General features: G+C 46.4%; 12 protein-coding genes across 12 annotated transcripts; 8 read left to right on the top strand and 4 right to left on the bottom strand.

Annotated features, from left to right (window-relative positions):
- Positions 1–141: 141 nt before the first annotated feature.
- On the bottom strand, positions 142–2,881 carry FSST1_012826 (uncharacterized protein; the record flags this gene model as incomplete). The annotated part of the gene is made up of 2 exons (XM_083236087.1): positions 142–2,551; positions 2,607–2,881. 2 exons carry the CDS (start codon positions 2,879–2,881, stop codon positions 142–144), a joined length of 2,685 nt encoding a protein of 894 aa, XP_083082522.1.
- Positions 2,882–3,964: 1,083 nt separating this feature from the next.
- On the top strand, positions 3,965–4,762 carry FSST1_012827 (uncharacterized protein; the record flags this gene model as incomplete). Its single annotated transcript, XM_083236088.1, has 1 exon — positions 3,965–4,762. The coding sequence occupies one exon, from the start codon at positions 3,965–3,967 to the stop codon at positions 4,760–4,762; it is 798 nt and encodes a 265-aa protein (XP_083082523.1).
- A 1,755-nt stretch (positions 4,763–6,517) lies between these two features.
- On the top strand, positions 6,518–7,255 carry FSST1_012828 (bZIP transcription factor; the record flags this gene model as incomplete). The annotated part of the gene is made up of 1 exon (XM_083236090.1): positions 6,518–7,255. The coding sequence occupies one exon, from the start codon at positions 6,518–6,520 to the stop codon at positions 7,253–7,255; it is 738 nt and encodes a 245-aa protein (XP_083082524.1).
- Positions 7,256–8,203: 948 nt separating this feature from the next.
- On the bottom strand, positions 8,204–9,866 carry FSST1_012829 (uncharacterized protein; the record flags this gene model as incomplete). The annotated part of the gene is made up of 5 exons (XM_083236091.1): positions 8,204–8,609; positions 8,663–8,859; positions 8,927–9,591; positions 9,652–9,701; positions 9,757–9,866. The coding sequence occupies 5 exons, from the start codon at positions 9,864–9,866 to the stop codon at positions 8,204–8,206; spliced, it is 1,428 nt and encodes a 475-aa protein (XP_083082525.1).
- A 440-nt stretch (positions 9,867–10,306) lies between these two features.
- On the top strand, positions 10,307–12,748 carry FSST1_012830 (uncharacterized protein; the record flags this gene model as incomplete). The annotated part of the gene is made up of 1 exon (XM_083236092.1): positions 10,307–12,748. One exon carries the CDS (start codon positions 10,307–10,309, stop codon positions 12,746–12,748), a length of 2,442 nt encoding a protein of 813 aa, XP_083082526.1.
- A 92-nt stretch (positions 12,749–12,840) lies between these two features.
- FSST1_012831 (RTA1 like protein-domain-containing protein) lies at positions 12,841–13,766 on the bottom strand (the record flags this gene model as incomplete). Its single annotated transcript, XM_083236093.1, has 2 exons — positions 12,841–13,511; positions 13,568–13,766. The coding sequence occupies 2 exons, from the start codon at positions 13,764–13,766 to the stop codon at positions 12,841–12,843; spliced, it is 870 nt and encodes a 289-aa protein (XP_083082527.1).
- Positions 13,767–14,760: 994 nt separating this feature from the next.
- On the bottom strand, positions 14,761–15,852 carry FSST1_012832 (Zn(II)2Cys6 transcription factor domain-containing protein; the record flags this gene model as incomplete). The annotated part of the gene is made up of 1 exon (XM_083236094.1): positions 14,761–15,852. The coding sequence occupies one exon, from the start codon at positions 15,850–15,852 to the stop codon at positions 14,761–14,763; it is 1,092 nt and encodes a 363-aa protein (XP_083082528.1).
- Positions 15,853–16,428: 576 nt separating this feature from the next.
- FSST1_012833 (Tannase/feruloyl esterase) lies at positions 16,429–18,088 on the top strand (the record flags this gene model as incomplete). The annotated part of the gene is made up of 3 exons (XM_083236095.1): positions 16,429–16,944; positions 16,982–17,755; positions 17,810–18,088. The coding sequence occupies 3 exons, from the start codon at positions 16,429–16,431 to the stop codon at positions 18,086–18,088; spliced, it is 1,569 nt and encodes a 522-aa protein (XP_083082529.1).
- A 1,195-nt stretch (positions 18,089–19,283) lies between these two features.
- FSST1_012834 (uncharacterized protein) lies at positions 19,284–20,693 on the top strand (the record flags this gene model as incomplete). The annotated part of the gene is made up of 1 exon (XM_083236096.1): positions 19,284–20,693. The coding sequence occupies one exon, from the start codon at positions 19,284–19,286 to the stop codon at positions 20,691–20,693; it is 1,410 nt and encodes a 469-aa protein (XP_083082530.1).
- A 1,151-nt stretch (positions 20,694–21,844) lies between these two features.
- Positions 21,845–23,189, top strand: FSST1_012835 (uncharacterized protein; the record flags this gene model as incomplete). The annotated part of the gene is made up of 3 exons (XM_083236097.1): positions 21,845–21,944; positions 22,001–22,076; positions 22,130–23,189. The coding sequence occupies 3 exons, from the start codon at positions 21,845–21,847 to the stop codon at positions 23,187–23,189; spliced, it is 1,236 nt and encodes a 411-aa protein (XP_083082531.1).
- Positions 23,190–23,975: 786 nt separating this feature from the next.
- On the top strand, positions 23,976–25,160 carry FSST1_012836 (DUF3632 domain-containing protein; the record flags this gene model as incomplete). The annotated part of the gene is made up of 1 exon (XM_083236098.1): positions 23,976–25,160. One exon carries the CDS (start codon positions 23,976–23,978, stop codon positions 25,158–25,160), a length of 1,185 nt encoding a protein of 394 aa, XP_083082532.1.
- A 695-nt stretch (positions 25,161–25,855) lies between these two features.
- FSST1_012837 (acyl transferase/acyl hydrolase/lysophospholipase) lies at positions 25,856–27,042 on the top strand (the record flags this gene model as incomplete). Its single annotated transcript, XM_083236099.1, has 2 exons — positions 25,856–26,340; positions 26,394–27,042. The coding sequence occupies 2 exons, from the start codon at positions 25,856–25,858 to the stop codon at positions 27,040–27,042; spliced, it is 1,134 nt and encodes a 377-aa protein (XP_083082533.1).
- Positions 27,043–27,761: the final 719 nt, after the last annotated feature.

Here is a 27,761-nt window from a genome sequence, read left to right on the forward strand (position 1 = left end):
TAAAGCAGATTGACATTCTTAGATAAATGTTCAATCTCGATATTGAACGCACCAACATCACCCACACAAATCAAGACACTGTCTCTTTGAAACTCACCCCTTGCTTGTAGAAATCTGCACCATAGAGCTTTAGCCGCCGTGTTAGAAGATCGCATCATTGAGGCAATCTACAACCGAGTTGCCATTGGTCAAACCCGAAGTCAAACAAGTAGCCGCTGCCCCAGCGGCGAATGGACCAAGGGCCGCTGTGCAAAGAGGAAGGTTGACCACAAGTTGAGCAGCTGTGTTTCCCGCCAAGTCGAGACACGGCTCAGGAAGCGATGTGATACACGTTTCCGAAAGAGCGTCTTCGAGACATTCGACGACAGTCTCACCCAAGGTGTTCTGAGTAATGAGGTTCGTTCCTAAGCAGGTCGCAACGTTGCCGACAGCGAAACCTCCTAATGCAGCCGTACAGACAGGGATGGCTACGATGAGCGCTAATCCGTTTGTGTCTGCTAGGTCTGAACAAGGCTCAGGGATCGTAGCGCAAACTGGGTCTGGAGGAGTTGTTGTCGGTTCACTGCACAGAGCACTTCCAGTGACGGTGCCTGTACCAGAATCAAAACCAAACGCGATTCGCAAGCATTCAACGATGCTTGTTCCTTGAGTTGAAGAGGTAATGGCGCCGGTAGCAAGGCAAGTTGCGGCGCTTCCGGCTGCGAATGGACCGAGTGCGGTAGCACAAAGGGCAACATTGGCCACCAGTGCAAGACCATTGGAATCTTCAAGGTCTGTGCATGCATCGGGAAGGGTTGTAATACATCTTCCTTCTAGTGCAGTGAGGATACATTCGGCTATATCTGCTCCAACAGTGAACAGTGAAGGAGTCGTTGCAAGACAGGTGGCAATGTTTCCAGCTGCAAAGGGACCAAGCGCTAGAGTACAGGCTGCGATCACAGGGACGAGAAGGATGCCGTTGGTTGTCTCGAGAGCTTGGCAGCCGGCGGGGAGAGCGACGTCACAGAATGATGACGTGGAAGTAGCAGATGGGATACACTCAGATGCTGAAGACGTTTGGGGCTCAGCTGTGGTTGGACTAGCAGTAGAGATACTGGTAGCTTCAACTGAAGAGGTTGGGGTGTCGGTTTCAGAGGATATATCAGTACTCTCTGCACCTGTTGTAGTGCTGACGTCGACATTGGTTGGAGTCTCGATTGTAGTGTCCTCAGTGCTGGATGATTCAGAATTTACCGAAGTCAAAGAGGTATCGGATGCGTCTGAAGCCGATGGTAAATCTGTCGTTAACCCTTCTGAGCTAGTGGCTGCCTCGTTCTCAGACGTCGATGCATCAGAGGTTGTAGGGTTAGAAGAGGTACTATCATCCAACGAGCTACTGACAACAGAATTGCTAGAAGTTTCTGGAAGAAGTAACGATGAGGATGAAGAGGTTCCGAGGTCAGTTGACGTAATCGTCGAGGACTCCTCACTAGATACAGTGGCCGTAACGGCTAAAACAGAAGTGCTAGTGACAATATTCGTTATGGTATCTGAAGAAACGAGGGAAGAAGTAACCTCCGAGGTCTCTTGAGATGTCGCATCCGAAGTATTTGAAGCGCTATCAGTGGAATCGTCAGTGACTGAGCTTGATTGACTCTGCAATACTGCAGATGTCGTATCTGTCGGCGAAGCTGTTGTAACGTCATCGTTGGTTGGAGTGACGCCAGGAGTGGGCGATCTCGTAGAACTGGGCTCTAGTACAGTGACGGTATCGGTATTGGACGGACCGGTGATACTTGTGGTAGGGAGAGAGGAAGAAGGCACGAGAACGGTTACCGTGTCAGTTGGTTCTGTCTCAGAAAGAGGTAGTGTAAGTGTTGTAGTAAGGCTTCTGGTATTGATGCTCGAGATTGTGGTATAAGGTCCAGTAAAGGAGCTTCCTGGCGTGACTGTACTCGGCTCAACAATAAATGTGCCAGCAGCATCAGTACTTGTAGTGTCAGCCTTCTTTGTATTGGTTGCAGTAGTGTTTGTATAAGGACCAGTGAAGTGGCGACTAGTGGCGCTAGAGCCGGAAGGGGGGAGAACAAAGGTGCCTGAGAAGGTATGAGATGAGACATCCAGTCGAGATGCAGAGGAAGGCCTGCCGTTAGGGAGGGAATCGGAAGGTTTGACGACTATGGCAGTGCCAGTAGCATCTGTACCAGAAGGAACAAGCGTCACAGTACCTGGTTCAGATCCACCTAAACCAGCGCTTGTAATCATTGTGTATGGACCAGTAAAACTTCCGCTTTGGGTGGTGGATGGGACGATCACAATGACTCCACCAGTATTATCAGAGCCAGAAGGAGGCTGAACAATTGTGGTGGGACGGGAGCTAGGAGAGCCAGTACTTGTAAGAGTCGTATACGGACCGGTGAAATGTTGGCTCGAGGCCAACGAAGGGATGACGACGATGACAGTACCAAGAGGATCTTCGTTCGAGGGTGACTGTGTAATGGTGGTCGGTTTGGGTCCGGGGCCATGATACGTGAGGGTAGTGTAGCGACAGGTGGTATGGGGTTCCGGGTCACTAAAACAAAAATGTCAGAGAATTGACAACTTGAAGCCGAAAAAGAAAATCTTACCCAGTCAGGAATCTGGTCGAAGTTTCCGTAAGAGTCAAAGAGGTGACCAAGGTAGTCGGGGCACCCGTGACTGGGATGGTGATGTTTCCAACTGTGAGCACAGTATCGGTACTGAATACAGAGCTAATGGCTACAGGCTGGATGCCGATAATAACTTCAGGCTGTACATGCACAAAAGACAACCCGTCAGGGCAATCCTGGGTATGCTGAGCTAGAGCCTTCAAGCCCAAACCATGGAAGAGCAAGAGCTTTGAGAAGTAACGAAGAGAACGCATTGTGAGAACGAGAGACAATTAAGTTGGATTTTGTGTGTTGATTATGGGAGAAAACGAGAGTAGGATGATGTTGGATACTACAAAATGTATTCTTAGAGACTGATATTTATGGTCGATAGGATCTTAACGAGTAGATACCAGATCATGGACTTTCTTGCCCAACATATCAACACTGTACAAGTGAAAGACACCATATCTTAGAGGCTGAATTGAAATTTGGTGTTATTTCGAGCCTTGACCGCTATTTTGAGAGGGAGAGTCTCGAAATCTGGAATGTGACGAAAAGGAAATTCGCAAAGCGAAGCTGATTTCAGCCAACTTCGTCTCGAGGATACCTTAGAAAGGACAACCGGGAAACATCTTCCATCTTTCTTGGACGCCACTACATTCTTTCATTGACATGTTGCTGGCCCTCACACATATGTCTGTGTTCGACTTGGGTCGCGAATATGGCTGGTGTGCTGTTCAGACTAGTATTGAAAGGTTGTTGTATGACTCAGTTGTTATAGCTTGAACGATTCAACGAGCTAAATATTGTCTTACAACACACTGAAAGTAGATTAGGTAGATCAATAGACCAATAATACAAGTGATGGTGTATTGATATGATTTATTACATCCGAGAGACAGTTTCTTTTGACACTCATAGCAGAGAGCCTTGCCGCGATGGTTTGGCATTCCTTTTCGTGATTGATCTAAGCTCTTTTTGTACCTATCCAATTCCAAAAGATGGTCTTGCAGGCGAGTTGATTTACCAGTTCGGAGGTGTGATTCAGAAAGACTTTATTTATCACCAGAGTTCTGTACCTGTCGAGGTAGAACTAGACGAATAGCATCATCCGCTAATATAGGAGTCATTTCAGACAAGTCTTGGAGATTTAAGCGAGGTAAAATAACTCTTGGCTCTTGATGAAGGCGTCGTGTGCTGTGTTGAGATGATTATGATCTGATCGTAGGTGCTTACAGAGCACATCATTCCAGATGTAGTCATAACACACATCATCGAGACAAGATTATAAATACCTTGACAATTGTACAAGGTCAAACTACAATCACTCAAGCCAACACTTCACTCATTTAATCATGTTGTTCACTCCGCTCGTTCTTCTCTTCCCCGCCGTCAGTCTTGCTTCTTGGCTCCCGATCAAGCCAAGACAGGCGTTAACTACGGACAACTGCACTTCTACCAGCGTACTTGCCCCTGTCACAATGACTATTATTTACCCTACCTCCACCATCGGTGGTCAGAGCCAAGTGACTGGTGGTGGCTCCCTCATTTACACTACCGCTTTTCCCACTCTTGGTTCAGATGGTCCGAATCAGCATACTTATACTGTCACTGTCCCATGCGATGAGATCCAGTGTATGCGCCTTGCTTCAGGCGAACGCCCTCCTGCTTTCACCGCCACCACTGCCGTTTGTCATACTTGTGGCGAGAAGGCTATCGCGACAACTCTGACTCTTCCAGTCGAGTCAGGCCCAGCTGCGCAGGTATCAGCCAGTGGAGACACCTGCAAGGATGACTCCAGTGGTGGTGGAGACGCCTGTCAAGCCCTAGCGGGTTCCAACACTGAGAACAATGCATCCGCGGATTTATGGGCAAGTGACGCGTACCCAAACATCCATAGCCATGTTGGCACCCAGTCCCACGCATCTCCTACAACAGAAACCGCCTCGAAGATGACGACCGTGAACGCCTCAAACGGCGGCTCAACCGGAGCTAGCTTTGGAGTAGACTCTGAATCAGCTTCTTCCGCTTATCCCTCTAGTTCGGCCCCGGCGTCTATTGTGGTCACAGATTTTGCACCAGGAAGCAGGATCAATAGGGCTACTCTCATTCAGGCGGCGATTGTTGTCGGTCTTGTGTTGATTGTTGCTTGATTAGGCGGTAGATAAGTATTCAGAGTGCATGCACAGTGGTTTCTGGGTCGAAACTGGTGGTGGAACTTCTTTTCTTATGATACTTGGTCTATCAAACGGCTTGTCTAGTAATCGCCTTTTTTATTTGGGGGGCTGATTCCGTGACTTTAGCGGTTTGAGTGAAACAAACCAATGGCCGGTTTGGAGATCGATATTTGTTAGTAAACATCTTGTAATTCAACACTTGATATACCATATCGAGTCTAAGACGTCTTCAATCTAGCCTTTAACCTAAAATCTATTTATTTTCCCGTGATTCGTTGCATGACCAAGGATATAAAGACATTGTCTCGACTTTCGTTAAGCGAGCATTTCATTCCAACTCCCCCAGCTGAACAGGGGTTCATAATTTACCCTAGTGAGACTGTAGATCAGCGTCCTGTCCATTCGGGGCATTACCTTTGATCCATGTAGTCCCGCTTGTCTTTTTAGCGCCCTCTCCCTCACCATTAGCCGAATCGACTGAAAACTCCGACGGAGTGGACGTGGCAATCATTGCGGCTCCTGGTATACGCACCATTGGACAAGCGTTGAACTATTTGGTATTCGTGGAAATACAAGGCACTTCCTTTATCTAGGGAATTGATTGTTAAGGGATGTGCTACATGGTTATTATTATGTTGAACTATTATTAAACTCGCGTATTTAATTAAGGAGAAATGAAGGAACATGACCTTGAGAAGAAGAACACGAAAGCATGGCTGCTAAGCATTAGGGGGCTCAATAACAACTATTTCCATATCACGAAAGTCCTATTTGAATATATATTCCAGTTCTATTTATGTATCGATTCATCCAACCTGCACTGTACGATGGTGATAATCTCCATATGCATGCTTCAACTTCCGTAAAGAACACAGTAGTCTAACCTGCACTATATCTCATCATGTTCCAAGACACTGGTATGCATGTTTCGCAAGCTAGTCTTCTTCCTATACGTACAGCGCGCCTACCACTGACCCGACTATTATCACTGTTGGTCAACGGCTATCATGTTTCAAATATGACTTCTTTCCATTGGATCGCGTGTACTTTCTCTTCCTCCTTTTCGTGGCTAGGAATGCCACTTTGATGTGGCTTATCCTTGGCTTTCATTCAGGCCTCGGCCTGAATGATCTGTTGGTCGTCGGTGATCCGCGCAGTCTAAATCGTCAATGGGGCCAATGAGAAACACATTTCAGCCCCATACAGGTATGGCTGATATCCTTGATAATTATTTGTAAATCCTGATTATCTTCTTGTGGCGTATGACAAGTCACAAATTCAACCCTGTCACGGACGAACCACAGCTCCAAAACGTATAGATCTCGGCCTTATAAGATAAATTAGGCAATGATCTTTACAAAGCCATTTCCTAGTTGTTGAGCATTGGATGCCATTAATTCTCATCTCTCAAGGTCTTATTTATGTCTCAGGGTTATAATCCTTGTTCAGCTGGAGGTGCCATCAGCATTCCCGGCCATTTGGGACAACAGTGGTGACTCCCTTCAAAGCACATCATCCTGAATTCAAACTAGTAATCCGTCCCTACTAGCCACTATACAATCATTGACATGGCAATTCTTTATATGTAGACCAGCTGGCTGTCTTCATGACTAACTTTCCGCGCCAACATGGATTGAATAGATACGAAACAGCTTTACATCTTTTTTCCGATTTCTTGCAAATCTGATCATCGTTTGAAGTCCTCGGACCCACCACTTGTTCACAACCATCATGAGTTCGGATTCTAGAGCTACCATGTTAAATACTCGTCGACTAAAAAAGCGGGAAGCAGATCGCAGGGCTCAACGCTTAGCACGGGAACGAACGAAGAACAGAATCTCTCAGCTCGAGGCTACTATCGAGAGATTACGACAAACTGAACGAGGAGCTCAAGTGTCTTCAATATTAGACCAGCTTTCACGGGTCACGAAAGAAAAAGACAATCTCTTGCGGGCCCTCAGATCAATGAGAGGGATGTTGCAACGACATCTAGAGTCAGCCAGCCCCTCCAACAATTGCCGGATTTCTTCAGAAAACGCCAATAATTCTTGCTACAACAACGACTTGAGGTCGAACGACTTGGCAGTTTCAAGCAGCTCCTCGCCGTCGCCGGAGATACTTGCCTCTCCTTTGGAGTTCGGAACAATCTTTTCCGAGAATTTGAGCGAGTCTGAGAACTGGTACGGAGCTAGTCAAGCCAACATCCCTTGCGACGGTCGAGTTTCCGTGGTCAACAAAGAGAACGAAACCCAAGAGTCAGAATACTCCCAGGCCTTGATGATGACAGATAGTCAAGCTCATCAGCCTCTTACATCCTACTATGGCTTTGTGCATCCACAGAGCAATTTATTTGAGAGTTATTGGTCACAGCCACAACTGGTACAAGGGAGAAATGATGATGACTTTCATGGACTACACCCTTGCACAATGGTTATGGAACCTTACCAGTCAGCGGACCAGATCTTTTAAGATACGGCAAGCCTGGCAAGTACAGATACCAAGAAGTGAGCTGTAAACGTGATTCGGAGTAGCAAAGGGGTAAGGTGCGAGCGAGAAGGTCGGAATGTAGATGAGGGAGTGGTCTTAATAATACTTGCAGCAATTGTGTAGCTTTATTTACAAATCGAATTCTTTCTTAAATTGACGAGGCGTTGTCTTAGGTGTTGATCGGTTACATATTAAGTCTTAGCCAAACTTTCTCCTTAGACAGGATCATGATGACTTCTGGTTGTATCTAGCGTTGATTCTTCGAGTCCAAGCCATGTAAGGTAGGCCACAGGTCACTTTGGCATACTCCAACTTTGGGCAAGCCACCTCCCCGCAGTTGGACTTTACCCCAGAGTTGGCATTTGATTCTGGTGGATGCGGGGAAATAAGTTTGAGGTAGCAGGACACTTATCCGGATAACCACCTGCATTAGCGCTACCGTCTCATGATTGATTCTATCGAAGTGTCTCAGCCCTTCGGAGTAAATGGTCCGAGATGAGAGTGGGATATCTTCGTCACATTTAGACTCGGTTTACAGACTTGTGGCATTGAATTAGATCTTGTCGAATTTGAATATAGAGTCCGTATGATGCCACTCTTTGCCCCGTGTGAGATCGTCAAAATAACGAGTCGACCTGCATGCTAGAGTACACCGCTCTGGGCAGCGTTCGACTTCAAAAAAATGAAAATAGGAGGCAACATCTGTCACGGCCTTATTAGAAGGTTACGGCTAAATTACCCGAAACCATTAGATCAAAATATTCAAAATCTCCGATTAGCTTCATTCCTCGCCTTGTCCAAATGCCGAAGTTAGATACTTTGCATTTGCTCCCCTCCGTGGCAGCTAAATGGAGTAAATAATCATGAGTCCTACGTTTACAAGAACCCATGAGGAACTCAACAAGCCTAGCAGGGTACTGGATTCCTGTCTCATACGGTAAGATTTCTCTTGCGTCGTCGAGTACGGAGTACTTCATCTATTTGGCGCAAAGTGGCGAGTACCAAACCAAATGCCAACAGTCTAATATTGACACTGAAGCCCCGACGATAGAGAGGCTTATCGTCACTTTGGAACAATTGCGCTCCATAGATAGCCCCGATGTTGGCGCTCATGATGATCATCGCCATGGCCAGAGATCTCTCCTCGGAATCCCTACAGGCCAGCAGAGACATCCATGTGATATTCAAAGGATGAGGCAAGTTTGCGAATATTTGTGTCCAGACCACACCAAAGTACCTCACGCCTTGGCTTTTCCGCCCGCTGAAAGTACGGTTAAAAATGTATCCTAGCATGTGCATACTGATCCCAACCATTACGGTTTCGCCACGGTAATTACTACAAGTTCAAATTAGCATGCGCATGTCAGCCAGGAATAAGCTAGTACTGACAATCGGTCTGAGACCCAACTAAACAAGAACGATACCGGTACTTGGAGGAAAAGTCCAACAGCCGCCATCGCATTACTTTGCAACGCAGGGTATCCTAAGCCTTTGATAATCGAAGGTGAATATGTGTCGAATCCCCGAAATGGCCCGTTATTAGCAAGTGTAATGAAAACATGTATCCAGATTCGCCAGTTAGAAAACTGTTCATAAAGAGGTTAGCAACTCGATCACGTAGTTAGGGAAGTATTTAAAGGTATTTCTACTTACGGCATTTTTGAAAGCAGCAGCTCCAATTTTCTTCCTCCTTTCTTGTTTGCTTGGATCGTCGAGAATTATCCTAGATTGGAGAATATACAACTCCCTTTCAGTGAAGACTCGATACTGGGGAAGGAAGAAAGTGGTAGGCTTGTGAATTGAGTCTGGGAGGAAAAGTCCCAGAATCAGCCCACAGAGCATAGTGAAGCCGCCCATGATGACAAAAAGCCAGAACCATCCAGGATGACCACCGACCCCCTTCATATGCAATATGCCATATGCTATCAGCTTAGATGAAGCTTGACCGAGCTGATTTCCAAAGAAGAAGATCATGACACGCTTCGCTGTCTCAGAACGGGTGTAGAATGTGCTCAATGTCCATAGACCGCCAGGAATATACCCAGACTCTGTTACTCCAAGTAGGAACCGGGTAGCCAAATAACCCCTGTAATCGGATTGCCACGCTTGAAAGGTACTAACGAGACCGAACAAGAAAAGTTGCATCGTTAACCATTTCCCAGGGCCGACTCGATACAAGATCATATTTGAGGGAATCTCAAATAGCACAATACCTAGAGATAACAGTTGCTGACCCACGTTGAATTGAAATTGATTAATGCCAATGTCCTCCATGAATGTGTCAGTAATGGCGTTTGCAATATTTCCTCGATCAAGCTCTGTTCAACATCACGTTAGCATGAGGACTAATGGAGACCATGTTCTGAATGACCACGAACGTAAACAGAAGAATCCCAGAGTCAGAAGAGGCATGATCACGCAGTCAAGTCTGTAGTTTGCTTAGTAAAAATCTCTAGAGACACGTTTAATTCTCGATCACTTACTTTCTTTTTGCCTGAGCCTCTTCCTGCAGGGTCCAATCGACGTCCAGCGATGCTAACGACTCATCGTTTTTTGGTGGAGATACTTTCATCTCGTTATCTCTCAACGCCATAACTGCTGGTTCTGCCGATATCCGAAGGAAAAAAAGATAGTACTGTTGTTGCTAGGAAATTGGTTCTATTTCTATCCCGACTCTGACATCCGGCAGGTTGCATCAAGCACGTTACAGACACTAGGATGATGGCATAAGAATGAAGTGACCTCCTAATCAATTCCAATATCTCGAACCTAGAGAAAACTCACTGTTGTGCCTAGGTACAGAATCCGTCGACACATAATCGACCTAATTATCACCGAATCACGTTAGTATCGGCTGAGTAAGTGTGCTTCGCTATGATACTCCATAAATTCATCATCGCCAGGGTCCATAAGTTCTAATAACATCATGCAAAAAAGGAATTGAAAGATTAAAAATGAGTCTTGAAAGGTATCAAAATTATCACATCTCTTCTCAGCCATTCAAAAAGTCTTGCAAATTGTATCTTGTTCGTCATGAAGACTTTATCGGACGACCAACTAACAGCACTGGCGGGACAATATTTTTCCCCTCTTGGGCTCTACCAGTACACCAAGGATCTCCCCTTCCTGGGTAGTCTTACTTGTAATACTAAAAGATTGACTGCTGGACAATGGGCTGAGGTTATCATCGAGTATACTGTTGGTGCCAGTGGCCTGGCTGATGGGGCCTGGATCAAAGGAACGTTCAAATTCTACTCGGACTGGGCATTATTCCAAACTTCTGATCCTCGGCAGAACAACTATGTATCGGTCGATTATGTTGCTACTGAGCTGCATCCAGGCCAGACACCTGCAACGGTACAGTCTTTAGCCGTCCGTTTCGATCAAAAAGGACACGAGAGACCCTTTCAGAAGGCTATTATTATCGACGTTATCGATGGTTACCTCAATCCCGGCGACAAGATCATTGTTCGCTTAGGCGATAGAAGATGGGGTGCAAAAGGCACACGGGTACAGAGCTTCGTTGAAGATAGATTTGCAATGCGATGGTACATCGATCCTGTTGGCACGTCCAGGTTTGCTCCAATCAAACCTGACATTGGCATCAGCATCCAACCCGGGCCCATCGCAAAAGTTCGAACCATTACTCCACGAGTCGTCCGTCCGAACGTTGCCTTCCCAATTAGAATCTACACTGAGGATTTATGGGGAAACACTACCACCGATGTTACAGGTCTGATAGTCGATATCGAATTCACACTGGAAGGCTCGCATGAGCCAATATGGAATCAGTCAGTTTCGCTACCTAGTCAAGGTTGGACTGTGGTTGAAGCAACCCTGGCACTACCAGAAGAAGGGGATTACATATTATCAGCATCTATCCTTGACGAGTCAGGCGTGGTCGTTGGTAGCGCTACGGATTATCTCGCTATCGATGCCGGTATTCCTGTGCCCCGAGTCTTCTTCGCAGACTTGCACGTACACTCGGACGATACTGTGGGCACGAACTCGACCACTTACAACTTTTCATACGCGCAAGAAATTGCTGGTCTTGACGTTGTAGGCTACACGGCCAATGACTTCAACATCACCGAAGAACGATGGAGCCAAACCCTCGACATCATCAAATCTATAAATACGGAAGGCGAATTTGTTGTGTTCCCTGGCACTGAGTGGTGCGGCAACTCAGCAGCAGGCGGCGATCACAATGTCGTGTTTCTCGATGACCCTCATACTACACCACCCGAGTTTCCCTTTGACAAACATGGAAATATTGTCCGAAGCTTTGAGTGGAACGAGCATGGCCCGTCTGAATTGACCCCTGGTGCATGGCCACTGAACGAGGTTTACGCAACCTACGCTCACAGCCCGGAAAAGCATCTTTTGATCCCTCACGTAGGTGGTCGTAGGTGCAATCTTGCCTGGCACCACCCGAAACTCGAACGTCTTCTTGAGATTGGCAGTGCCTGGGGGTTATTTGAGTGGCTACTCCGTGATGCAGTCCAGAGAGGATGGAAACTTGGAGTGTCTGCAAATTCAGATGAGCATCGGGGTCGCTGTGGAGGTGGTGTCCCTGGAACCGCTGTCTTTGGCACAAAAGGTGGTTTAACCGGTGTTCTTTCTAGTACACTTGGAAGGGCTGAGATAGCGACCGCGCTCCGAGCTCGACGGACCTTTGCTACTACGGGTGAACGACTGGTAGGACTTGTGAGCACCGAAGACGGGCAACTACAAGGCGACGATGTCAAGGCCACTGCCGAAGGGCCTCTAAGACTAAAATACCAGTTTTTTGGGAGAGATGGTTTCTCAACTATCGAAGCTTGGGATGCTAGTGGAATGGTAATGAAGCGGGACCTCCAAAAAGAAGCCTCCGATCAGAAACGACCAGCAACACAAAAGAAGTTACGTGTTAAATGGGGAGGGGCTCGTCTCCTTGATCGCTATCGCGAAGTAGTCTGGCATGGGTCAATTCTTGTCAGTGGCGCACAGGCTTCACACATTCAAGTGTTTGGTGGGATACTGGACGATCCGGAAAGTTTGATTACCCTCGCATCTGAAACACAGATAACCTTCAGCTCCAAGACAAGTGGTGATTTCGATGGAGTTGACATATTCTTTTCTGGTTCGGATTTACCTGATAATATCAGCGTCACAGGGCTTCTGGGAGGTTATGTCAAGGTTGGAGATGCACTGGCTGGTAACCCGCATAAACCGCATCCCCAATTCAATTTGGCTGCGTCAAGAGAAGATGCTTGCAAGGTTGGTGGTAAAATTACCAACATAAATGGCGGTGTTGACATATTTGTATCTGCCGAGCTGCTTGACGATATCCCGCTTCCAAGACGGGTTGAAGGGCACTTTGAAATTAACAAAAAGAGTCCAGATGAGTTACAGCAGGTGCGGTCCGTATATTTCGTTGGAAGGGAGGCCACTGGCGGCAAGGTCATAACAAGTCCAGTTTTTATAGAGTACTGATATATTTCTCATAACTATGAAAGCTATTCCGTAGGCTACTAGCTCTAAGTAATCCTTGTACAAATTAGAAAGCGTAACGTTTAACCAGATCCTCACTTAGAAGCATCAACTTCTTCTAGGAGAACAGTGTTGATACGACTGTGGCTTGGAGTAAGATCGCTGGGATAACGAAAAGCGAATATAACTGTTACAAGCCACATCAACAGAGTGTCGAACACATACAACGTCCACTCATGAGAAAGAGCATATCCAGTATATCCCTGCACGTATTCGATAACCCTGAAAACGGAGCGTACCATGATGAGAAAGCTGACAGCATACAGCATATATAAAGTTGATTGCCATGGAATAAGAGTACCAATCGACTCGGCTGTTGGTGTGCGGGTCATTCGACGATGGAATACCACAGAGACAACGCAGAAAAGACCAAAAATAACGATCTGGATGACGAGGCCGATGATGACAATTCTTTCAGCCCACTTCGCCATGGTTGGGTTTTGGATTGCTGACATGCCGCCGCCACCACCTTGAATCATGAAGGATAGTACGTCGCCAAGTACAAAAGTTTTTGTCAACTTCGAGGGGTTGAGGAGAGAGAGTCGATCAGCGTTGAGACCTCTGATGATTCGACCGAGGATCATGTAGATAGACGCAGCGAAGAGGGCCGGGGCGACGAGGATGAACATGTTTTGGACGGCATAAGGCATGATCTTGTTGGTTTTGTTGCGGGCACTCGCACGAATACCATACCCGAGCATTTGAACTGTGATAAATTGTCAGAGAGGAAGGATTGATATGGAGGGGGGATAAGTAGCTTACAAAAGCATCCAACGGCAAAGGCAATGCAAAAGTAAGTGCGCGTTTTCCAGATCTTCCAAGATATATAGAGAAATGAACCAAGGAAAAGAATCAAGAATATGACAGCGGCAACAGCACTTGGAAGGTAACGCCACAAGTATATGCCGCCTTTGGTAGGTTCAACCCCCGGTACAGGCGCGAAGAGACCGTCTATAGACATTGTGATATGTGGTAGGTCTGCGCTTGTTGTTTGGAACGTGGTGCTTGGTAGATATTCCAGTAAGGCGGGACTGGAGAGGAACAAGTGGAGGGCTGTCGTGCTGAGAGGCTGAATGACTAAAGAGTAGATTGAATAAGGCAAGGTAAAATACACCATGCTCTCAAGGCTAAAGAAGAAGCTTTATAGAAAATCGACCATAAGGAAGATATTAATAGCCAAGAGTGCATGTCCATGGAAATACTCCCCTGTACTGGAAAATCTTAAAACTTGTCGATTCATGCTTAAAGATGACCCATATTCTATCTAGAAGCTACACAAGCATTCAATCGGATACATTTAAATACGAGGATCTATACGTCTATCCATAAGATGGTAATACGGACCAATCGGAGGTGGTTCTTTACGGACCTAATCCGAGGACAGGGCTGATGAGACTTGAAACTAAAAACGTTCCGATCAGATCCAATGATACGAGTATCCCCTTTTTGATCCACTAACCTAAAATTCCCGCTCAGCAGATTGATACTCCACCAATGCCAAGACTGTTGTTTGTCTTCTCATCTCTCGGCGTGGCTCTTGTCCCCAAAAGTCAAAGACACGTATCCCATAATTGATAGAGATCCTCAGAAATCAGTACAGAAAATGTGTTTTCTTACGTTTATGTCGATTTAAATCGCCAACAGTTCAATTCAAACAAATGTGAAAAGAGTGTTACTAGATACCAGTTGACATAAATATGTATTTCAGTCACCTATGGATTTATTTACCAACTATTCAAGTACCAGAACCAGCCCCATCCTCCGTTGTGGTGATCCCAATAGATTCTTTTAAATGGACCAGCCATTTATCCCAACAGGGCCCTACATGCTCAGAGACAGATTTTATCAGAAGTTGTCCAGAATTTTTAAACACCCAGAACTCGCCCTCGTAATGCAGGAGAAGAGCCCAGTAGGCTAGAATGATCAAGGCTATGGGTTGACGCTGGTTAACAAGCTCAATATATTCCGGAGAGACTGTGAGAGGCCAAGCGATGATCATGCTGGGTCGCACATTGCGGTGGGAGGCTGCGATGATTTTGGTAGATTTGCTGCAACGACTCTGTAGCACGTATATAAACTCCAAAGATATCCGCGCCGAGCGTCGAGCGTGAGTCTGATAGTAGTCCTACTAGTATATCCGACTCGTCAACAGGACCTAAAGTCTTGGGTTGATCAAGAGTCAAAGCATTGAACACGTCGACATGTTGTATTATGCCCGAGTTACAAATAATACGCCAGCAATCGCCGATAACTAGACGTACTCCGCGATGGACCTGCAGATACTGGATGAACTCGGCAATGAATTGACTCGATTTGGCATCGCTGATGTTAAATAGGGCATGCATGCCTGTCAAAGAAGAGAAAAGGAATATTGGTATGCAATTTTCCTCGGTGATTTGGAGATGGGCTTGATTGAAAAGACTGAGTGCCTGTGCTTGAAGCTCTTCAGCCGCCTGGGAATGCTTCATCCGTTCAGCAGGATCAGTTTGGGTAGTGCCAAGATGGGCCGATGACAATGCAAGGGCCTCTATCACCAGGTAAGGCACTGTCTCTGCTGATTCGACGATGACCTTGGAGATATTAATGGGCCCGCGGTCATTTGGCTCAGGTGACACGAACGGGTCTTTCAGCACAACAGTGTCGAGGTGATGCATAAGAATGAGGTGCCTCATTTCGAATCTCAGTGGTGAGGTGGGTATGGGGCGGACCACAGTGGGGGGCATTGGTGATGAGCCTGCGACGTTTTCGGCATCGACACCAAGGCCAGTCGTGGTTAGGCATGTTGATCCGGTAGAGGCAGGAGTTGCGGCGGAAGACAGCGGGCTGAGTAGGACACTGGGATGGTGGACATCCGGACTTAGACCCGGACGCACGATGGGCAACAGGTCGAGATAGGAGCACCTACGGCCCGACGACGTACAGCCAACACAGGCTGGCCGAAACTCATCGCATTTAGCATGTCTCTGTTTGCACTGTAGACAACCATTACGCGATTTGCGATGTGGCCTGAGACCCGGTGGCTGTCGCCCGCGTTTATCCGTCGCCATAGGGACTCAACGTAGTTGTCTTTGAGGTAGTGGCAGATGGGTCGCGTAAACAGAGGCAAAAACAACCCGAGTATTGTGTTTGTTCTTGTCAGGTTTTACAATGAATATGAAAAACCATCTAGTAAATACGAATTTGAGAAAAAGCCAATGCGCGAGACACGCAAAGTTAAAAGCAACACATCCTAGAGTTATGCGCGTATTACGGCCTTTCCGATTGGCTAGACTTGACTAGTGCAGCTTGTACAGATTTGAGATCTTCAAGGCTAGTAGATGGACCAATGAGAAGACGCAAAGAACGAGGAAAAGTATCCGCGGGTACCGTGAAGGGGTTCAGGCAAATCTGAGGCGTTCTACCGTAGTGGGTCGTGGGGACACTTGTTCCACACCCCGTTTATTACTCTAGTATCAGATGGACGGACATGACAAGAGTGCAATCAGCTTTGAGGAAATCGTGCAATTTATATATCATAAATACATCGCCTCAACCTTAACCTGAAAAAGACAGAAACCTTCCTACCTCATCTGTATGATTCAGACAATTTACGCCTAGAATTGAAGAGAGCTATATCCGCAATCATGTCAATTTCCGCAATCCCGCCTTCTCATTGTACCAATGCGTCAATCCCTGTTCCAGTACTTCCTGGCGCTGAGATTCTCAATCTCAGTGCTGTCCCTGTTCTGAATTATACTGCATCGTCTTCAGAGAATTTCAACTACAACCATCCCACGATTCATGAAGAGAATATCGATTTTTGCAACATTACGATCACATATACCCACCCTGGCCAGCAAGACAATCTAAACATTGAGACTTGGCTTCCCTTGAACAACTGGAATGGTCGAATCCAGTCTGTAGGTGGCGGAGGCTGGGTTGCAGGTCGCTTTTTCCTCTCATACCAGGCAATGAATGGTGCTATCGCCGAAGGCTACGTTACGTCCAGCATCGACGCTGGGCTGAAAGACAAGTCAGGACAGATGGCTTTTGAGCCTGATGAATGGGCTATGGTATCCGAAGGCAATGTGAATCTATATAACCTGCAGAACTTCGGCTCGGTGTCTCTCAATGATCAGATGAGTTTTTATCTCCTGGTGGTATCTATATTCAACGACTTAGCTGACGCGCTTCTAGGCCATCATTGTTAAAGCCCTTACCAAGGACTTCTACGGCCGTCCTCACGACTATGCGTATTGGAGCGGCTGCTCGCAGGGTGGAAGGCAGGGCCTTACGCTGGCCCAAAAGTACCCCAATGCATACGACGGCATTGCGGCCGGAGCACCCGCAGTCTATATGGCTCAACTTTGCATGGTAAACTTATGGGCACAGGTCGTCATGAAGGAACGTGGAGAGTCCCCCCCAGGATGCGAATTCGAATACATACAAGCCGCCGCTATCAAAGCTTGCGATCCACTAGATGGCCGTATTGACAACCTTGTCTCGGATGAATCAGCTTGTCAATTTGACCCAATGACGGTAGTAGGACATCCTCTCAATTGCTCCGAGACTGGAAACATGACTGAGGTAAGCGAGACTGCTGCCATCGTGGCTGCAGCTGCTTGGGAAGGCCCTCGCACGCCAGAGGGAGACTTTCTGTGGCACGGATTCAACAAGGATATACAACTTTCAGGAGATGCCTCTAAAGCGCAAACAGCGGATCTAGGTGTTGCTCAGACACTCTGCCAGAACGGAACATGCAAGGGAGTACCTAATGGGCTCGGCGATAAGTTGGTTACATTCTTTCTTCAAAAGAACTCATCTGCAACTTGGCAAGATGTTACAACAAAGAACTTTGCCAAATTCTTCAAGGAAGCAGTGAGGGACTTTGGCTCATTTATGGGGTCTTCTGATGCAGACTTATCCGAGTTCCGCGCTGCTGGTGGAAAGATGATTACATATCATGGCATGGTAAGGGGACAACCACTGATTATTTAACTTGTTGCTGACCCGTTTATTCTGCAGGCTGATAACCTCATTCCGATCAAGCAGACTTACCAATACTACGATGATGTTCTGAAGAACGATCCTGATGCAGCGGATTTCTATCGTCTTTTTGAAGTACCCGGCCTAGCTCACTGCTCTGGTGGCAACGGTGGGCAACCTACCGCAACTTGGGATGCACTTGTTGCTTGGGTAGAAGATGGAAAGCCGCCGAGTACACTGCCTATTGGTGTCAAGGACGGGAATGGGAAGATTTCTGAACGAAAGCTCCGCCCATACTCTAAGAAGCCTTGCCCCTAGAGACAACTTGGCGTTTATTATGCTTATCAACTTTGATTGTAAAGATGGACTTACGATATTGCCTGCCAGACAGGTCTTGATCAAGAGTTTATGGGTTTCGATGAATATGAATATTCTTCTTCCCACCGGTGAAGTAATAGTTCAACGTGGCCATTCTGAGACTCCTGTACCTCTTGGACGCTCGTGCGGCTTTCGGGGATCGCAATCTCCGCACTCAACGGGCCAGAAGACAGCCCATTGTCCCCCTTCAGCTTCCTCTTCATTCGCTTGAAGTAGTTGTTGAGCCCCATGTTGAAAAGACGGAAAAACAGTGGATGATTGGATACAAAAACCGATCTAGCGTCTTAGTGTTGCATGAAAACAGGAAGAAGGATTGGATCAAGCAGAGGACGGCGCCGACCTAACTTTAGGAGCGAAACAACATGATGCAAGACACGTCAATGTCGATCATTGGGCGGCAAGTGGACTCTCATGCAGGTATCTGTAGTTTCACCTCTCCTTTTTTCACACGCGACTCGCCAATAGATACAGCCTCATATCCCTGAACCCCAGTTTGATGGGGGTCTTCTAAAAGTCTAGATGATAAATACCCTGCACTTCCAGCAGAAAGAGCAAATTCACGATAGTATGTGTCGCATTTTGCAAGAGAATTTGTCCCCCAGTTTCCTTCCGGTCCTTTACCCGAAGAGTAAGACTCCCATATGATATCCGACATACAAAGGCTTCCTACTCGTCACACCACCAGTTGACCTTTTCGAAACTTTCTCTTGAGTGTATTCATCACAGCTGGCATAGTTAGTGCAAGAATATTATTAACCTTGTCCAATACTTTTATACGATTTCTAAAGTCTAATAACGCATTCGCTTTAAAACTTTGAGACTTAAAAACACAACTCAAAAAGGAACCTTATTTTCACACAATATAAAAGCAATACGTACCTACCAGCGAAGCATACGATTTCTTCTTCCTTCATCACAACCTACGAAATACCAAGAGACCCGCTTTCAGTGAACTTACCCATACCCTGGTCAACAACCGTGTACTTCCTTCAGTTGTGCGGGGTTTGCCAATTTCACTGTCGCACGACAGGTACACAACCAACACACAACAGGGACGACTCAACAGGCAGCCTTCAAATACAACGTAACGCGTCCTCAAATTTCCCCCACTTGACAATCTTCTCAAGTCACCACCATGGCTTCCCTAGTCAGACTTCCAGTGGAAATTCTCTATGAGATCTGCCATGGTCTTGCCCTTCTCAGCACTGAATCACTACGAAATCTATGTCTTGCCAACAAAGACTTGAATCGAATCTGTTCTCCTTGCCTTATTTACCGATGGGGTTACGGTTACCGCTGTCCAGAACCTCCCCTCGAACGATTCCTGCTTCATCTTTTCAGACACCCTGAGCTTCGAAAGAGAGTCAAATGTCTGTGTATCGGCTATTCCATGCCGTCTGGGGACCCAACGTGGAACTTTATATCGCCACCACCCGCGGACTTGGATCGTGATACACTCTCAGAACTGGCCCAAGCAGCTGCTTCAGACATCAAGATGAAGCCCAAGTACCTGGAGAAACTCTGCTCTGATATTAAACTTGGATGCACAGATGCCCTCAATGTTCTGCTTCTATCTTGGTGCACGAATGTGACGGATCTGATGATCACACTTCCCCCAATCTGGGCGATAAAAGAGGAGGATAGCCACATCTTGACATTTACGATGGAAGCCATCCTGGGACTAATATCCGACAAGACACCTGCCAACAACTTACCATTTGGAGAAGTACGTCACTTCGAATTAACTGTTTCTGAATATCACCATCTTTTCTTCAGAGCAATAACACCATTCCTCCACTTGCCCAAGATCAAGTCGCTTATGGCACTCGGTCCTTGTGACTGCATTGAAGTGGAATTGTTGGATAGTTATGGAGATCGCTACGACTTCGACCCTCCAACAGCTTCATTAAGTTTGGAGGAACTTGATCTAAGCAATGCCATGTTCGCGTGGGATGAGCTCTATAGGCTGCTACGCTGTGTCCGTAACCTGAAGAGGTTGAAGCTTGAAACTTTCGTGTGCGGTAAAAACGAACCTACAGACCGCAAGAGTATTGCTGATACTCTCAAACAATATCGAGACTCACTGGAGGAACTTGTCCTAGACACTGAGCCTCGTGGATCCTTTCTGGATCCTGATTCAGGGAGTATAGACTATGGTATACTCGCTAATGAGATGGTATTGAGAGAAAATATATTCGAAGGCTTTGTCAACCTCCGACGGCTTAGCTGCCCCATGACTGATCTCTTGTCGGTCAGTTTCTATGACGGATATCATCTTATTCGCGGCAAACTACCAGCGTCTATCGAGTTTCTGAGGCCACTATGTTACGATATGGTGGAAACTGGGGTTAGTAGCGATTCGTCCGTAGGGCCCTACATTGAGGCCTTTATCAACATCTTAGAAGAAGCTGGCCCAGGTCATCGTCTTTGTAATCTGAAGGTCTTGGATCTTTTTGAGACATTCAATTATGATCCGGAGATAGTTGGCATGAATAGGATGATAGATTTGGCAGATGCTCGGGGTGTTAGACTCTTTTTACACTGATATCATATCTCCAATCCCACTTCAAGTTTTTTTTATAATCACTTAAGCTTTCGCCTAGGCCTTCTTAATTTCCTCTAAGTTTTTAGTGAAGGTTAGCAGCACTCTTCCTACTCGCCATCCTTGCTTTTTTAGTCGTTGGCATCTATCATCGTGCCCGTCAAGCTTGTTCCGCTGTTGGCGACGAGAGAAGCTTTAAGAACTATATTGTTTAACTTGTTTATCGTCGCCAGCCGTATCAAGACATGTATAACTGGGACCAAGCGAGACAAGACTACTACTTAACATGGCAGATTAGCCGAATGATTTGAGTCCATATGGAGGACGCTACAATGGTTGCCATGTGCACCCTTGCTTTCTTGGCCTTTTTCGTTTTTCTATTCGCTTTTGTAGTTCAGTATTGGACCCTTAAATGGATCTTTGGCTGATGTAAATAATACATATTCACCTGGTGGAAAGTTCGTCTGCCTACACAGAATTTGTAACCATGATGACGAGGAACATGATTGTGCGACGAGGTGTATATTGGCGACTAGGATAACAGATTATGGAGGAGTCTACTGTTTTATTGAATTATCAAGCACAATCTTTATGCCGTTTTCTAACAACTACTGTGTTTAGCTCAACGACAATAGCCGTACTGGTCGTCATGTGGAGAAAAAGCTTTGAGTGTTATGACTTATTTTTGTCAACGATTGGAGTTGTTTAAAACCACTCTCTTGGACGGGTTTTTCTTACCGTGTCAATAACTACGAAGTTTGCGAAGTTCTCCCAAGTTTTTACAAACTATCAGAGATATAAAGGTGATTAGGAGTTTTCAATACGTAAATATCAGTCTTGAAGAGTCCAGACCCTTTGTTTCATTTACGGCTCGTGAGTACCCTGTAGCGGTCAATCCAGTAGCGCGCCATTAGTGGAAATTCTCGTCTATTACACTGATATGATTGGACAAGAAGTTGTTCTAGATGCTGAGTACCCTGAAACGAATTCGATAACTCTAATTATTGCATCAATAGTGCCAAAACCCTGTCAGCTCATAAGTCACGATGTCCAGGGGAGACTTCAGCTGATGATATTTAATATTTTCCTGCGCTGACATGTCTCGTCTGGTTGTGTTTTCCATCATCTCTCTCACGGACTGAATATCTGCAAAGATGAAGCTTTTCAGTGTCCTGACCTTGGGCGTGATTGTCGCAGCAGTCGACGCAGCTTATCCAAACCCTAGTAACAGTCCTCCAGATGCTTGTTATACTGGTATGTTACCCCTATGGTCGAATTAATTCAATGCGCTGACAAACGTCCTTGGGTAGCTGTTGTGAAGCCCATCAAACAGCGCCCCATTGACTGCAAGTCATTTCTTCTCACAACCGTGACTCCTAAGAAGTCGTAAGATACCTCAATCCAACCCCTTCTTGCAAACGCTGACAGACCTGGCACAGTACGATTTACAAGACATCTACAATTACCAAGAAGAAACCGACCGTTACTAAGTCAATCACCGTCACAAGAACTTCACCCGCCACCGCTACCAGTATCAACTCCGTCGTACAGACCGTTACAGACAACATCGTCGTTACGCGAACCGTGGAGCAAACCAAAACCGTGACGGAACAGACTACAACGACCATCACAACTGAGGTCGCTGATCCTGCCCCGACAGCCAAGCGCAAACGCTCTGTACCTCGCATTCCCGAATACCTTGACAACCTATGCACCAACTCTGCTCAGTACTCATCGGCTTGCTCCCGTATTGGCGTCACTGCTAAGACGGTCACCGCCCCTCGCGTCACTGTCGTGTCCAAGATTGTTCGTGTCAAGATTCCACGAGCCACCACCGTCCGAACGACCGTCAGTACTGCCTGGGTCACTCAGACAGTAAAGACCACCACTATCGTCAAGATTTACAGCACCGAAGAAGTCACCAAGACTATTGATGTTGTCACCGAGGATGTCACTGTTGCTACAAAGACCGTCACCGAGACCACAACAAAGACCGAAAAGCCCAATCCTCTAGAGACAGTCCGGTTGGTTGCTGTTGGTAGCACCGACCCTGCACTTTCAGCCTCAGGCGGGTTAGGCTTTTCATCTCTCGAATCAAACGCAGACGCCATCTCTAGCTATTATGTGACCTTTACTTCGGACACTAATTCTCAACAATTTACCATACACAAGGAAACGGGCGAAGTAAAAGCACTCAATGGACCAGGCAGTACTAACAATCAACCTGCTTCGTACAACTACTCCCCCGGAAGTGGTAATCCTTATGGCGCTGTCATGATACAACGTCAAGGAGGCCCGCCCTTGGCTTGCAAGATCTTGGATGGAGCAGGATATCGCTATCTTCAGTGCAAATTTGCCAACAACCAGAGTACCGACTTTTATACTTGTAAACAGCGCTTGGTAATGGTCTATCCAGGTGAAAGGTATTCAACATGTTACATGGACCGCGGGAGTTACATAGGCTATAAGATCTCTTTTATCGCGGTAGTTTCAGTTTAGGCGACTGGCAAGTAGATTTATTTGCAATAGATCAAAGTTCTTCAAAATGTATATAACACATGACATGTATGCGCGGTTACAGCATATATTCATCAGTTAACTAAGAGATGCTGCGAGATGAACCACGGTGACGACCTAAATACTGATTTCACTTGGCAAATGGTGCTTATTTAATTTACATCGTATCTTTGAGAAATGTCCAAGTACGACCTGTGAGAACCATGCAGTCATTGGCTCGGTGTTTATCGCATGACACACTATCTTAGGATTAGTTATGTTTTAGTTAGCCTAGTTGATAACATCACGAATCTCTCACGATAGAAGCAGCGTTATTTGGTCAATTGACTAGATAATCCGCACCGAGACAGCCTTTGGCTTCGGGCTTCTTCGTCTAGACTTCTTCCAGCAGTCGCGTACTTGTGGTCTCAAGAGTCACACCGTGGAAGAAACCTTGTCTTAAGAGAACCTTAGATTTGATCATTGTTGAAAATTTGATCTGCGCGGACAGATTAACCTTTGTTGAAAATCTAGAGGAAATTGAGAAGGCCTGGGCAAAAGCTTAAGGATCATAAAAAAAAAAAAATGTTTTAGTTAGCTCGCTGCTGATCATCTCCTTCAGAAACATCGCCACTATTATTGACCCACCCGGTAAATGACTCTTCGGCTGACGAAAATGAGGCTCAGTCGCATCCTTCGCTCCACGCCACGATTACATACTTAATGCTGACCACATCCTTTTTCCTTGCTTACAGTCTCAACAGCACCAGGCCAGCTCAATCACAGAAAATGCCAAAGAACAGGCCGTCACAGCAAAAACGAAACGAGGCGAAATACGCAGGGTTGACTCAATCAAGAAGAGAAATGGAATTACAAAAACACGAAACTGCGAAGGCCATAGCAGACAATGACGAACTCGACTTTGGAGCTAAGATTGATCAATTAGCCAAGGTTCGAGGATGGTTCTCTGGCAGCACGACAATTCTTGATCAGTACCTCGATGGAACCTTGACTATTGCAGAGACAGTAGACATTATCGGAAAACCGATAGATAAAGGCTACTCGACCGCTGATTTCGGTCGACATTACTTTGAGCAGGAGGCATGCGCCCGGACCCAACGTGGTTTCTACAGTCCGGAGAAAGCTCTTGAGCTTTGGGGACCCGAGCAAGATTACCCAGAGCCTCAAGGAGACTTTGATCCAGAGAAATCCACTGAAGCTCAATTGTGGCAATTATGGCTTTCAGTCCTTCATGCTTCGAAACGCATTCCGTTTTCAGATGAAGAGCAACAGCAAAAGCTGGTTAATCTAGTCAAAGCCTTCAAAGCGCGTCCCAATCCACCGGCACCTGAGCCAATGACAATTCCCTTAAAAAAAAGTTGGATCTGGCAGTCTGATAAATTATGGACGGATTTGTTAGTCCTAGGTATCTCAGTATCGGAGACTTTCAACGATGTATGCGGCTGCGGAGCTGGCTGGCTGTGGGCAGAACAACGAGCCTGCGAAAATCTTTTCGCCTTCATGGCTCGGCTCACTTCGAATGGAGTCGATCTCTCCAGAATTGGAGTCTCGTGTCTCGCTGCGTTGGAGCGCACCCCGTCTCCGGGCTACAGGCCATTCCCCGCACCACCTATCGATGAGGTACTGAGTTATAATGTGACTTGTGCAGCGCTTTGGACTATTAATGCCGGCAAGGAAGTCTTCGGCGGGTATCCAAATACTCGTGATGAAAGGGATATTGAAGTGGTGGATAGGATCATCGCGTTAAGAGACAACGATTTGCCTTGGAACAGGTCATTGAAGAAATACAAGGGACGAGCACGCTGGGAAACTGCAAGGAAGGAATTTGCACGTCGACTATTTGAAGAGGAATCAAGAAATGAAAATTTATCGGTCGACGCTCGTGACCTGGCTGCAAAGGCTGCGCAAGCTATGGTTCCATTAATTTGGCTGCATGGACAAGAGGCTGAGTAATAGAAAGTACTTTCTTATGACAAGAGACTGTTTCCTGCTGATCATACTCGTGCAATCTCGATGACATAAAAAGACAAGTGAGAAATCTCCGAAAGACACGGTAGCCTAAACGTAGTTTCTATCAATATTTCATTTTGTTTTATCGCTATGACAAAAAGCAACGATAAGCGCGCAAGTGGCTTGCGTGTGAAGCCTCAGCCTGACAGCATCCGATACACCGACTTGTCAATTGGCTTATGATATGAGGCCCTCTACGCTTTGACGCTGCACGCAACGTCATTTTTGCTGACCATGGGAATGCAATTCTGCATGTCCAAGAGGTAGCTGAGACTGCCTTGCCCAACGAGGTGACATTGTCTCAAATCCGTGTCCTGTAGCACGGACACTCCGGCCAAGAAATCGCGTCCCATTAGATTGGAGACGGGATCTGCATGGGTGTACCCGCAACTAGCCACGACTTGCATAACTCAGCCCGGCCAAGAGTAATTCAGCTCATCTCATCCCTGGCATCGCCATCACAGTATTCCTAAAATGGGAAAGAGTAACTGCAGGGAGCAATAGTCTCAAGATAGTCTCAGTTCTGATGTCGCATTGATAAGAAATTGGGAAAGGCTTGGGATGGTGAGTATATATGCAAAGACTCCTCGTCGTTTTTGATCTTTCAATCCATTAATCCCTCATCAATTTATTTTACAATGGTTTACCAAGCACTCACAAGACATCCCAACGGCAAACGTCTCCTCGCCCTCGATGGAGGCGGTGTCCGAGGAATAATGGGTCTCGTTGTCCTCAAAGAGCTCATGCAGCGTGTCCAAAAGCGCAAAAACCTCCCCAACATTCCTCGCCCATCCGATTACTTCGAACTTGCCGGCGGCACAAGCACTGGTGGTATCATGGGAATAATGCTCTTCCGACTACGTATGAGCGTAGATGATACCATCAACGAGTATGACAGAATTGCTAAGAGCATCTTCAGTCCCAAGTTCTGGGGTCGCGACATTAGCCGGATACCTGGTGCAAGGTTCTTCAACAACAGTAAGGCTTTGGTGCAAGACAGTCGTTTTGATGCGGCTTCTATGAGCAAGGCTATTGATGAGGTTGTGGAGAAGTATGGTCTTGATGAGAACGACAAAAAGCTAAGAGGAAACGCGCCTCTTCAGCATGAGGGGGGTGCACGAATGTGAGTACTGAGACGCTAAAATTGCTCTGTCTGTAGATATCTGACATCATTAGGTTCTGCTGCACCACTGCTCAAAATAGAGCCGAGTCCATGTTGATGAGATCTTACAAGGATCGCACACTCTATACTAAATCCAAGGTCAACGACGCTCTTCTCAAACACGGCGACAAGCTCACTATCAGCATCGCTGCTCGAGCTACATCCGCCGCGCCTACCTTCTTTCCCGAAGTCAAGTTCCCTGAAGAGAAGCCTGACCTTGTATTCTGGGATGGCGGTCTCTTGAACAACAATCCCATCGATCAACTATGGTACACACGCTTCGAGCTCGTTGAACCTTCAGAACCAGCCCCTTCAGTGTCATGCGTCATCAGTTTGGGGACCGGCTACGTGAGCCCAGGTAAGGCTAAACCGTCATGGATCAAGGTTGTTGGCGTTGCATCAAAGGTGATGGACTTTGCGACCAACACCAATGCCAAGGGTAAAGACTTCTCGAGACACATGAAGCATTTGAATGCGAGGGAGGAGCATAAGGATACGAAGTATATCCGTTTCAATCCGTATATGAAGGAGGAGATTGGGTTGGATGATTACACGAGAATGGAAGAGTTGAAGGACCTCGCAAAGAAGACTATGGCTGATCCAAATGAGACGAACCAGTACTGGATCGAGCAGGCCGTCGATGCTATTTGCGACACTAAGTAGCGAAAGAGTCTAATACATAGTACATTATAAGATGGCATAAGAAGGACTGCGCCTGCGTTTCACTCAGTTGCGTAGTCGGTTGAGTCGCTGCTGATCATCTTGGGTGAGTTGTCGATGTGAAAGCGACACGCTGAGAAGTAATTACATGAGAGCTGAATTGCGGTAACTAGAGTAGCATGATGTGTAGTACAAAGTATCCCAATATCGTACTGATGTTCACTATCTTCAAATTGCCTATCAGTATTATGACGTACCTCTCAAATTAGAGTCTTGTGGGCAGATCAAGTCCTCGGTTGAGTTAACTGTTTCTTGAAGCAGCCAAATTTACTTAGAATAGGACACAATGCGACATAAACACGTGAAGCTCAGTCCTCGTACAGCTCCCCTGCTTGCCTCTCAAGCCAATTAGAGAACGTAAGATACTGTTTCTGTCACAAGTCAACTGCTAGGTCCCAATCCTCTCGGTTGCGGAGGATGATCTTCCGTCTTCTGGATTTACCCGTAATGGAATTGATTATTCCCAGACTGCGGGGTAATATATCTATAACCTAGGCCTACTCAAAACGAAACAAAAATAACATTACAGTACCACTTTATTTATCCGTATGTAACTCTATGGACTATCGGTCAATAAACAACATATACTTGGAACAATTGATCAACTTGCCTGCGGGGTCCCTTGCGGACGTCCTGCCTCCGGATCTCGCGGTATTTGCTAT

This window comes from Fusarium sambucinum, chromosome III (genome assembly GCF_050947815.1).
Source record: "Fusarium sambucinum isolate potato_lamoka chromosome III, whole genome shotgun sequence".
Lineage (NCBI taxonomy): Eukaryota > Fungi > Ascomycota > Sordariomycetes > Hypocreales > Nectriaceae > Fusarium > Fusarium sambucinum.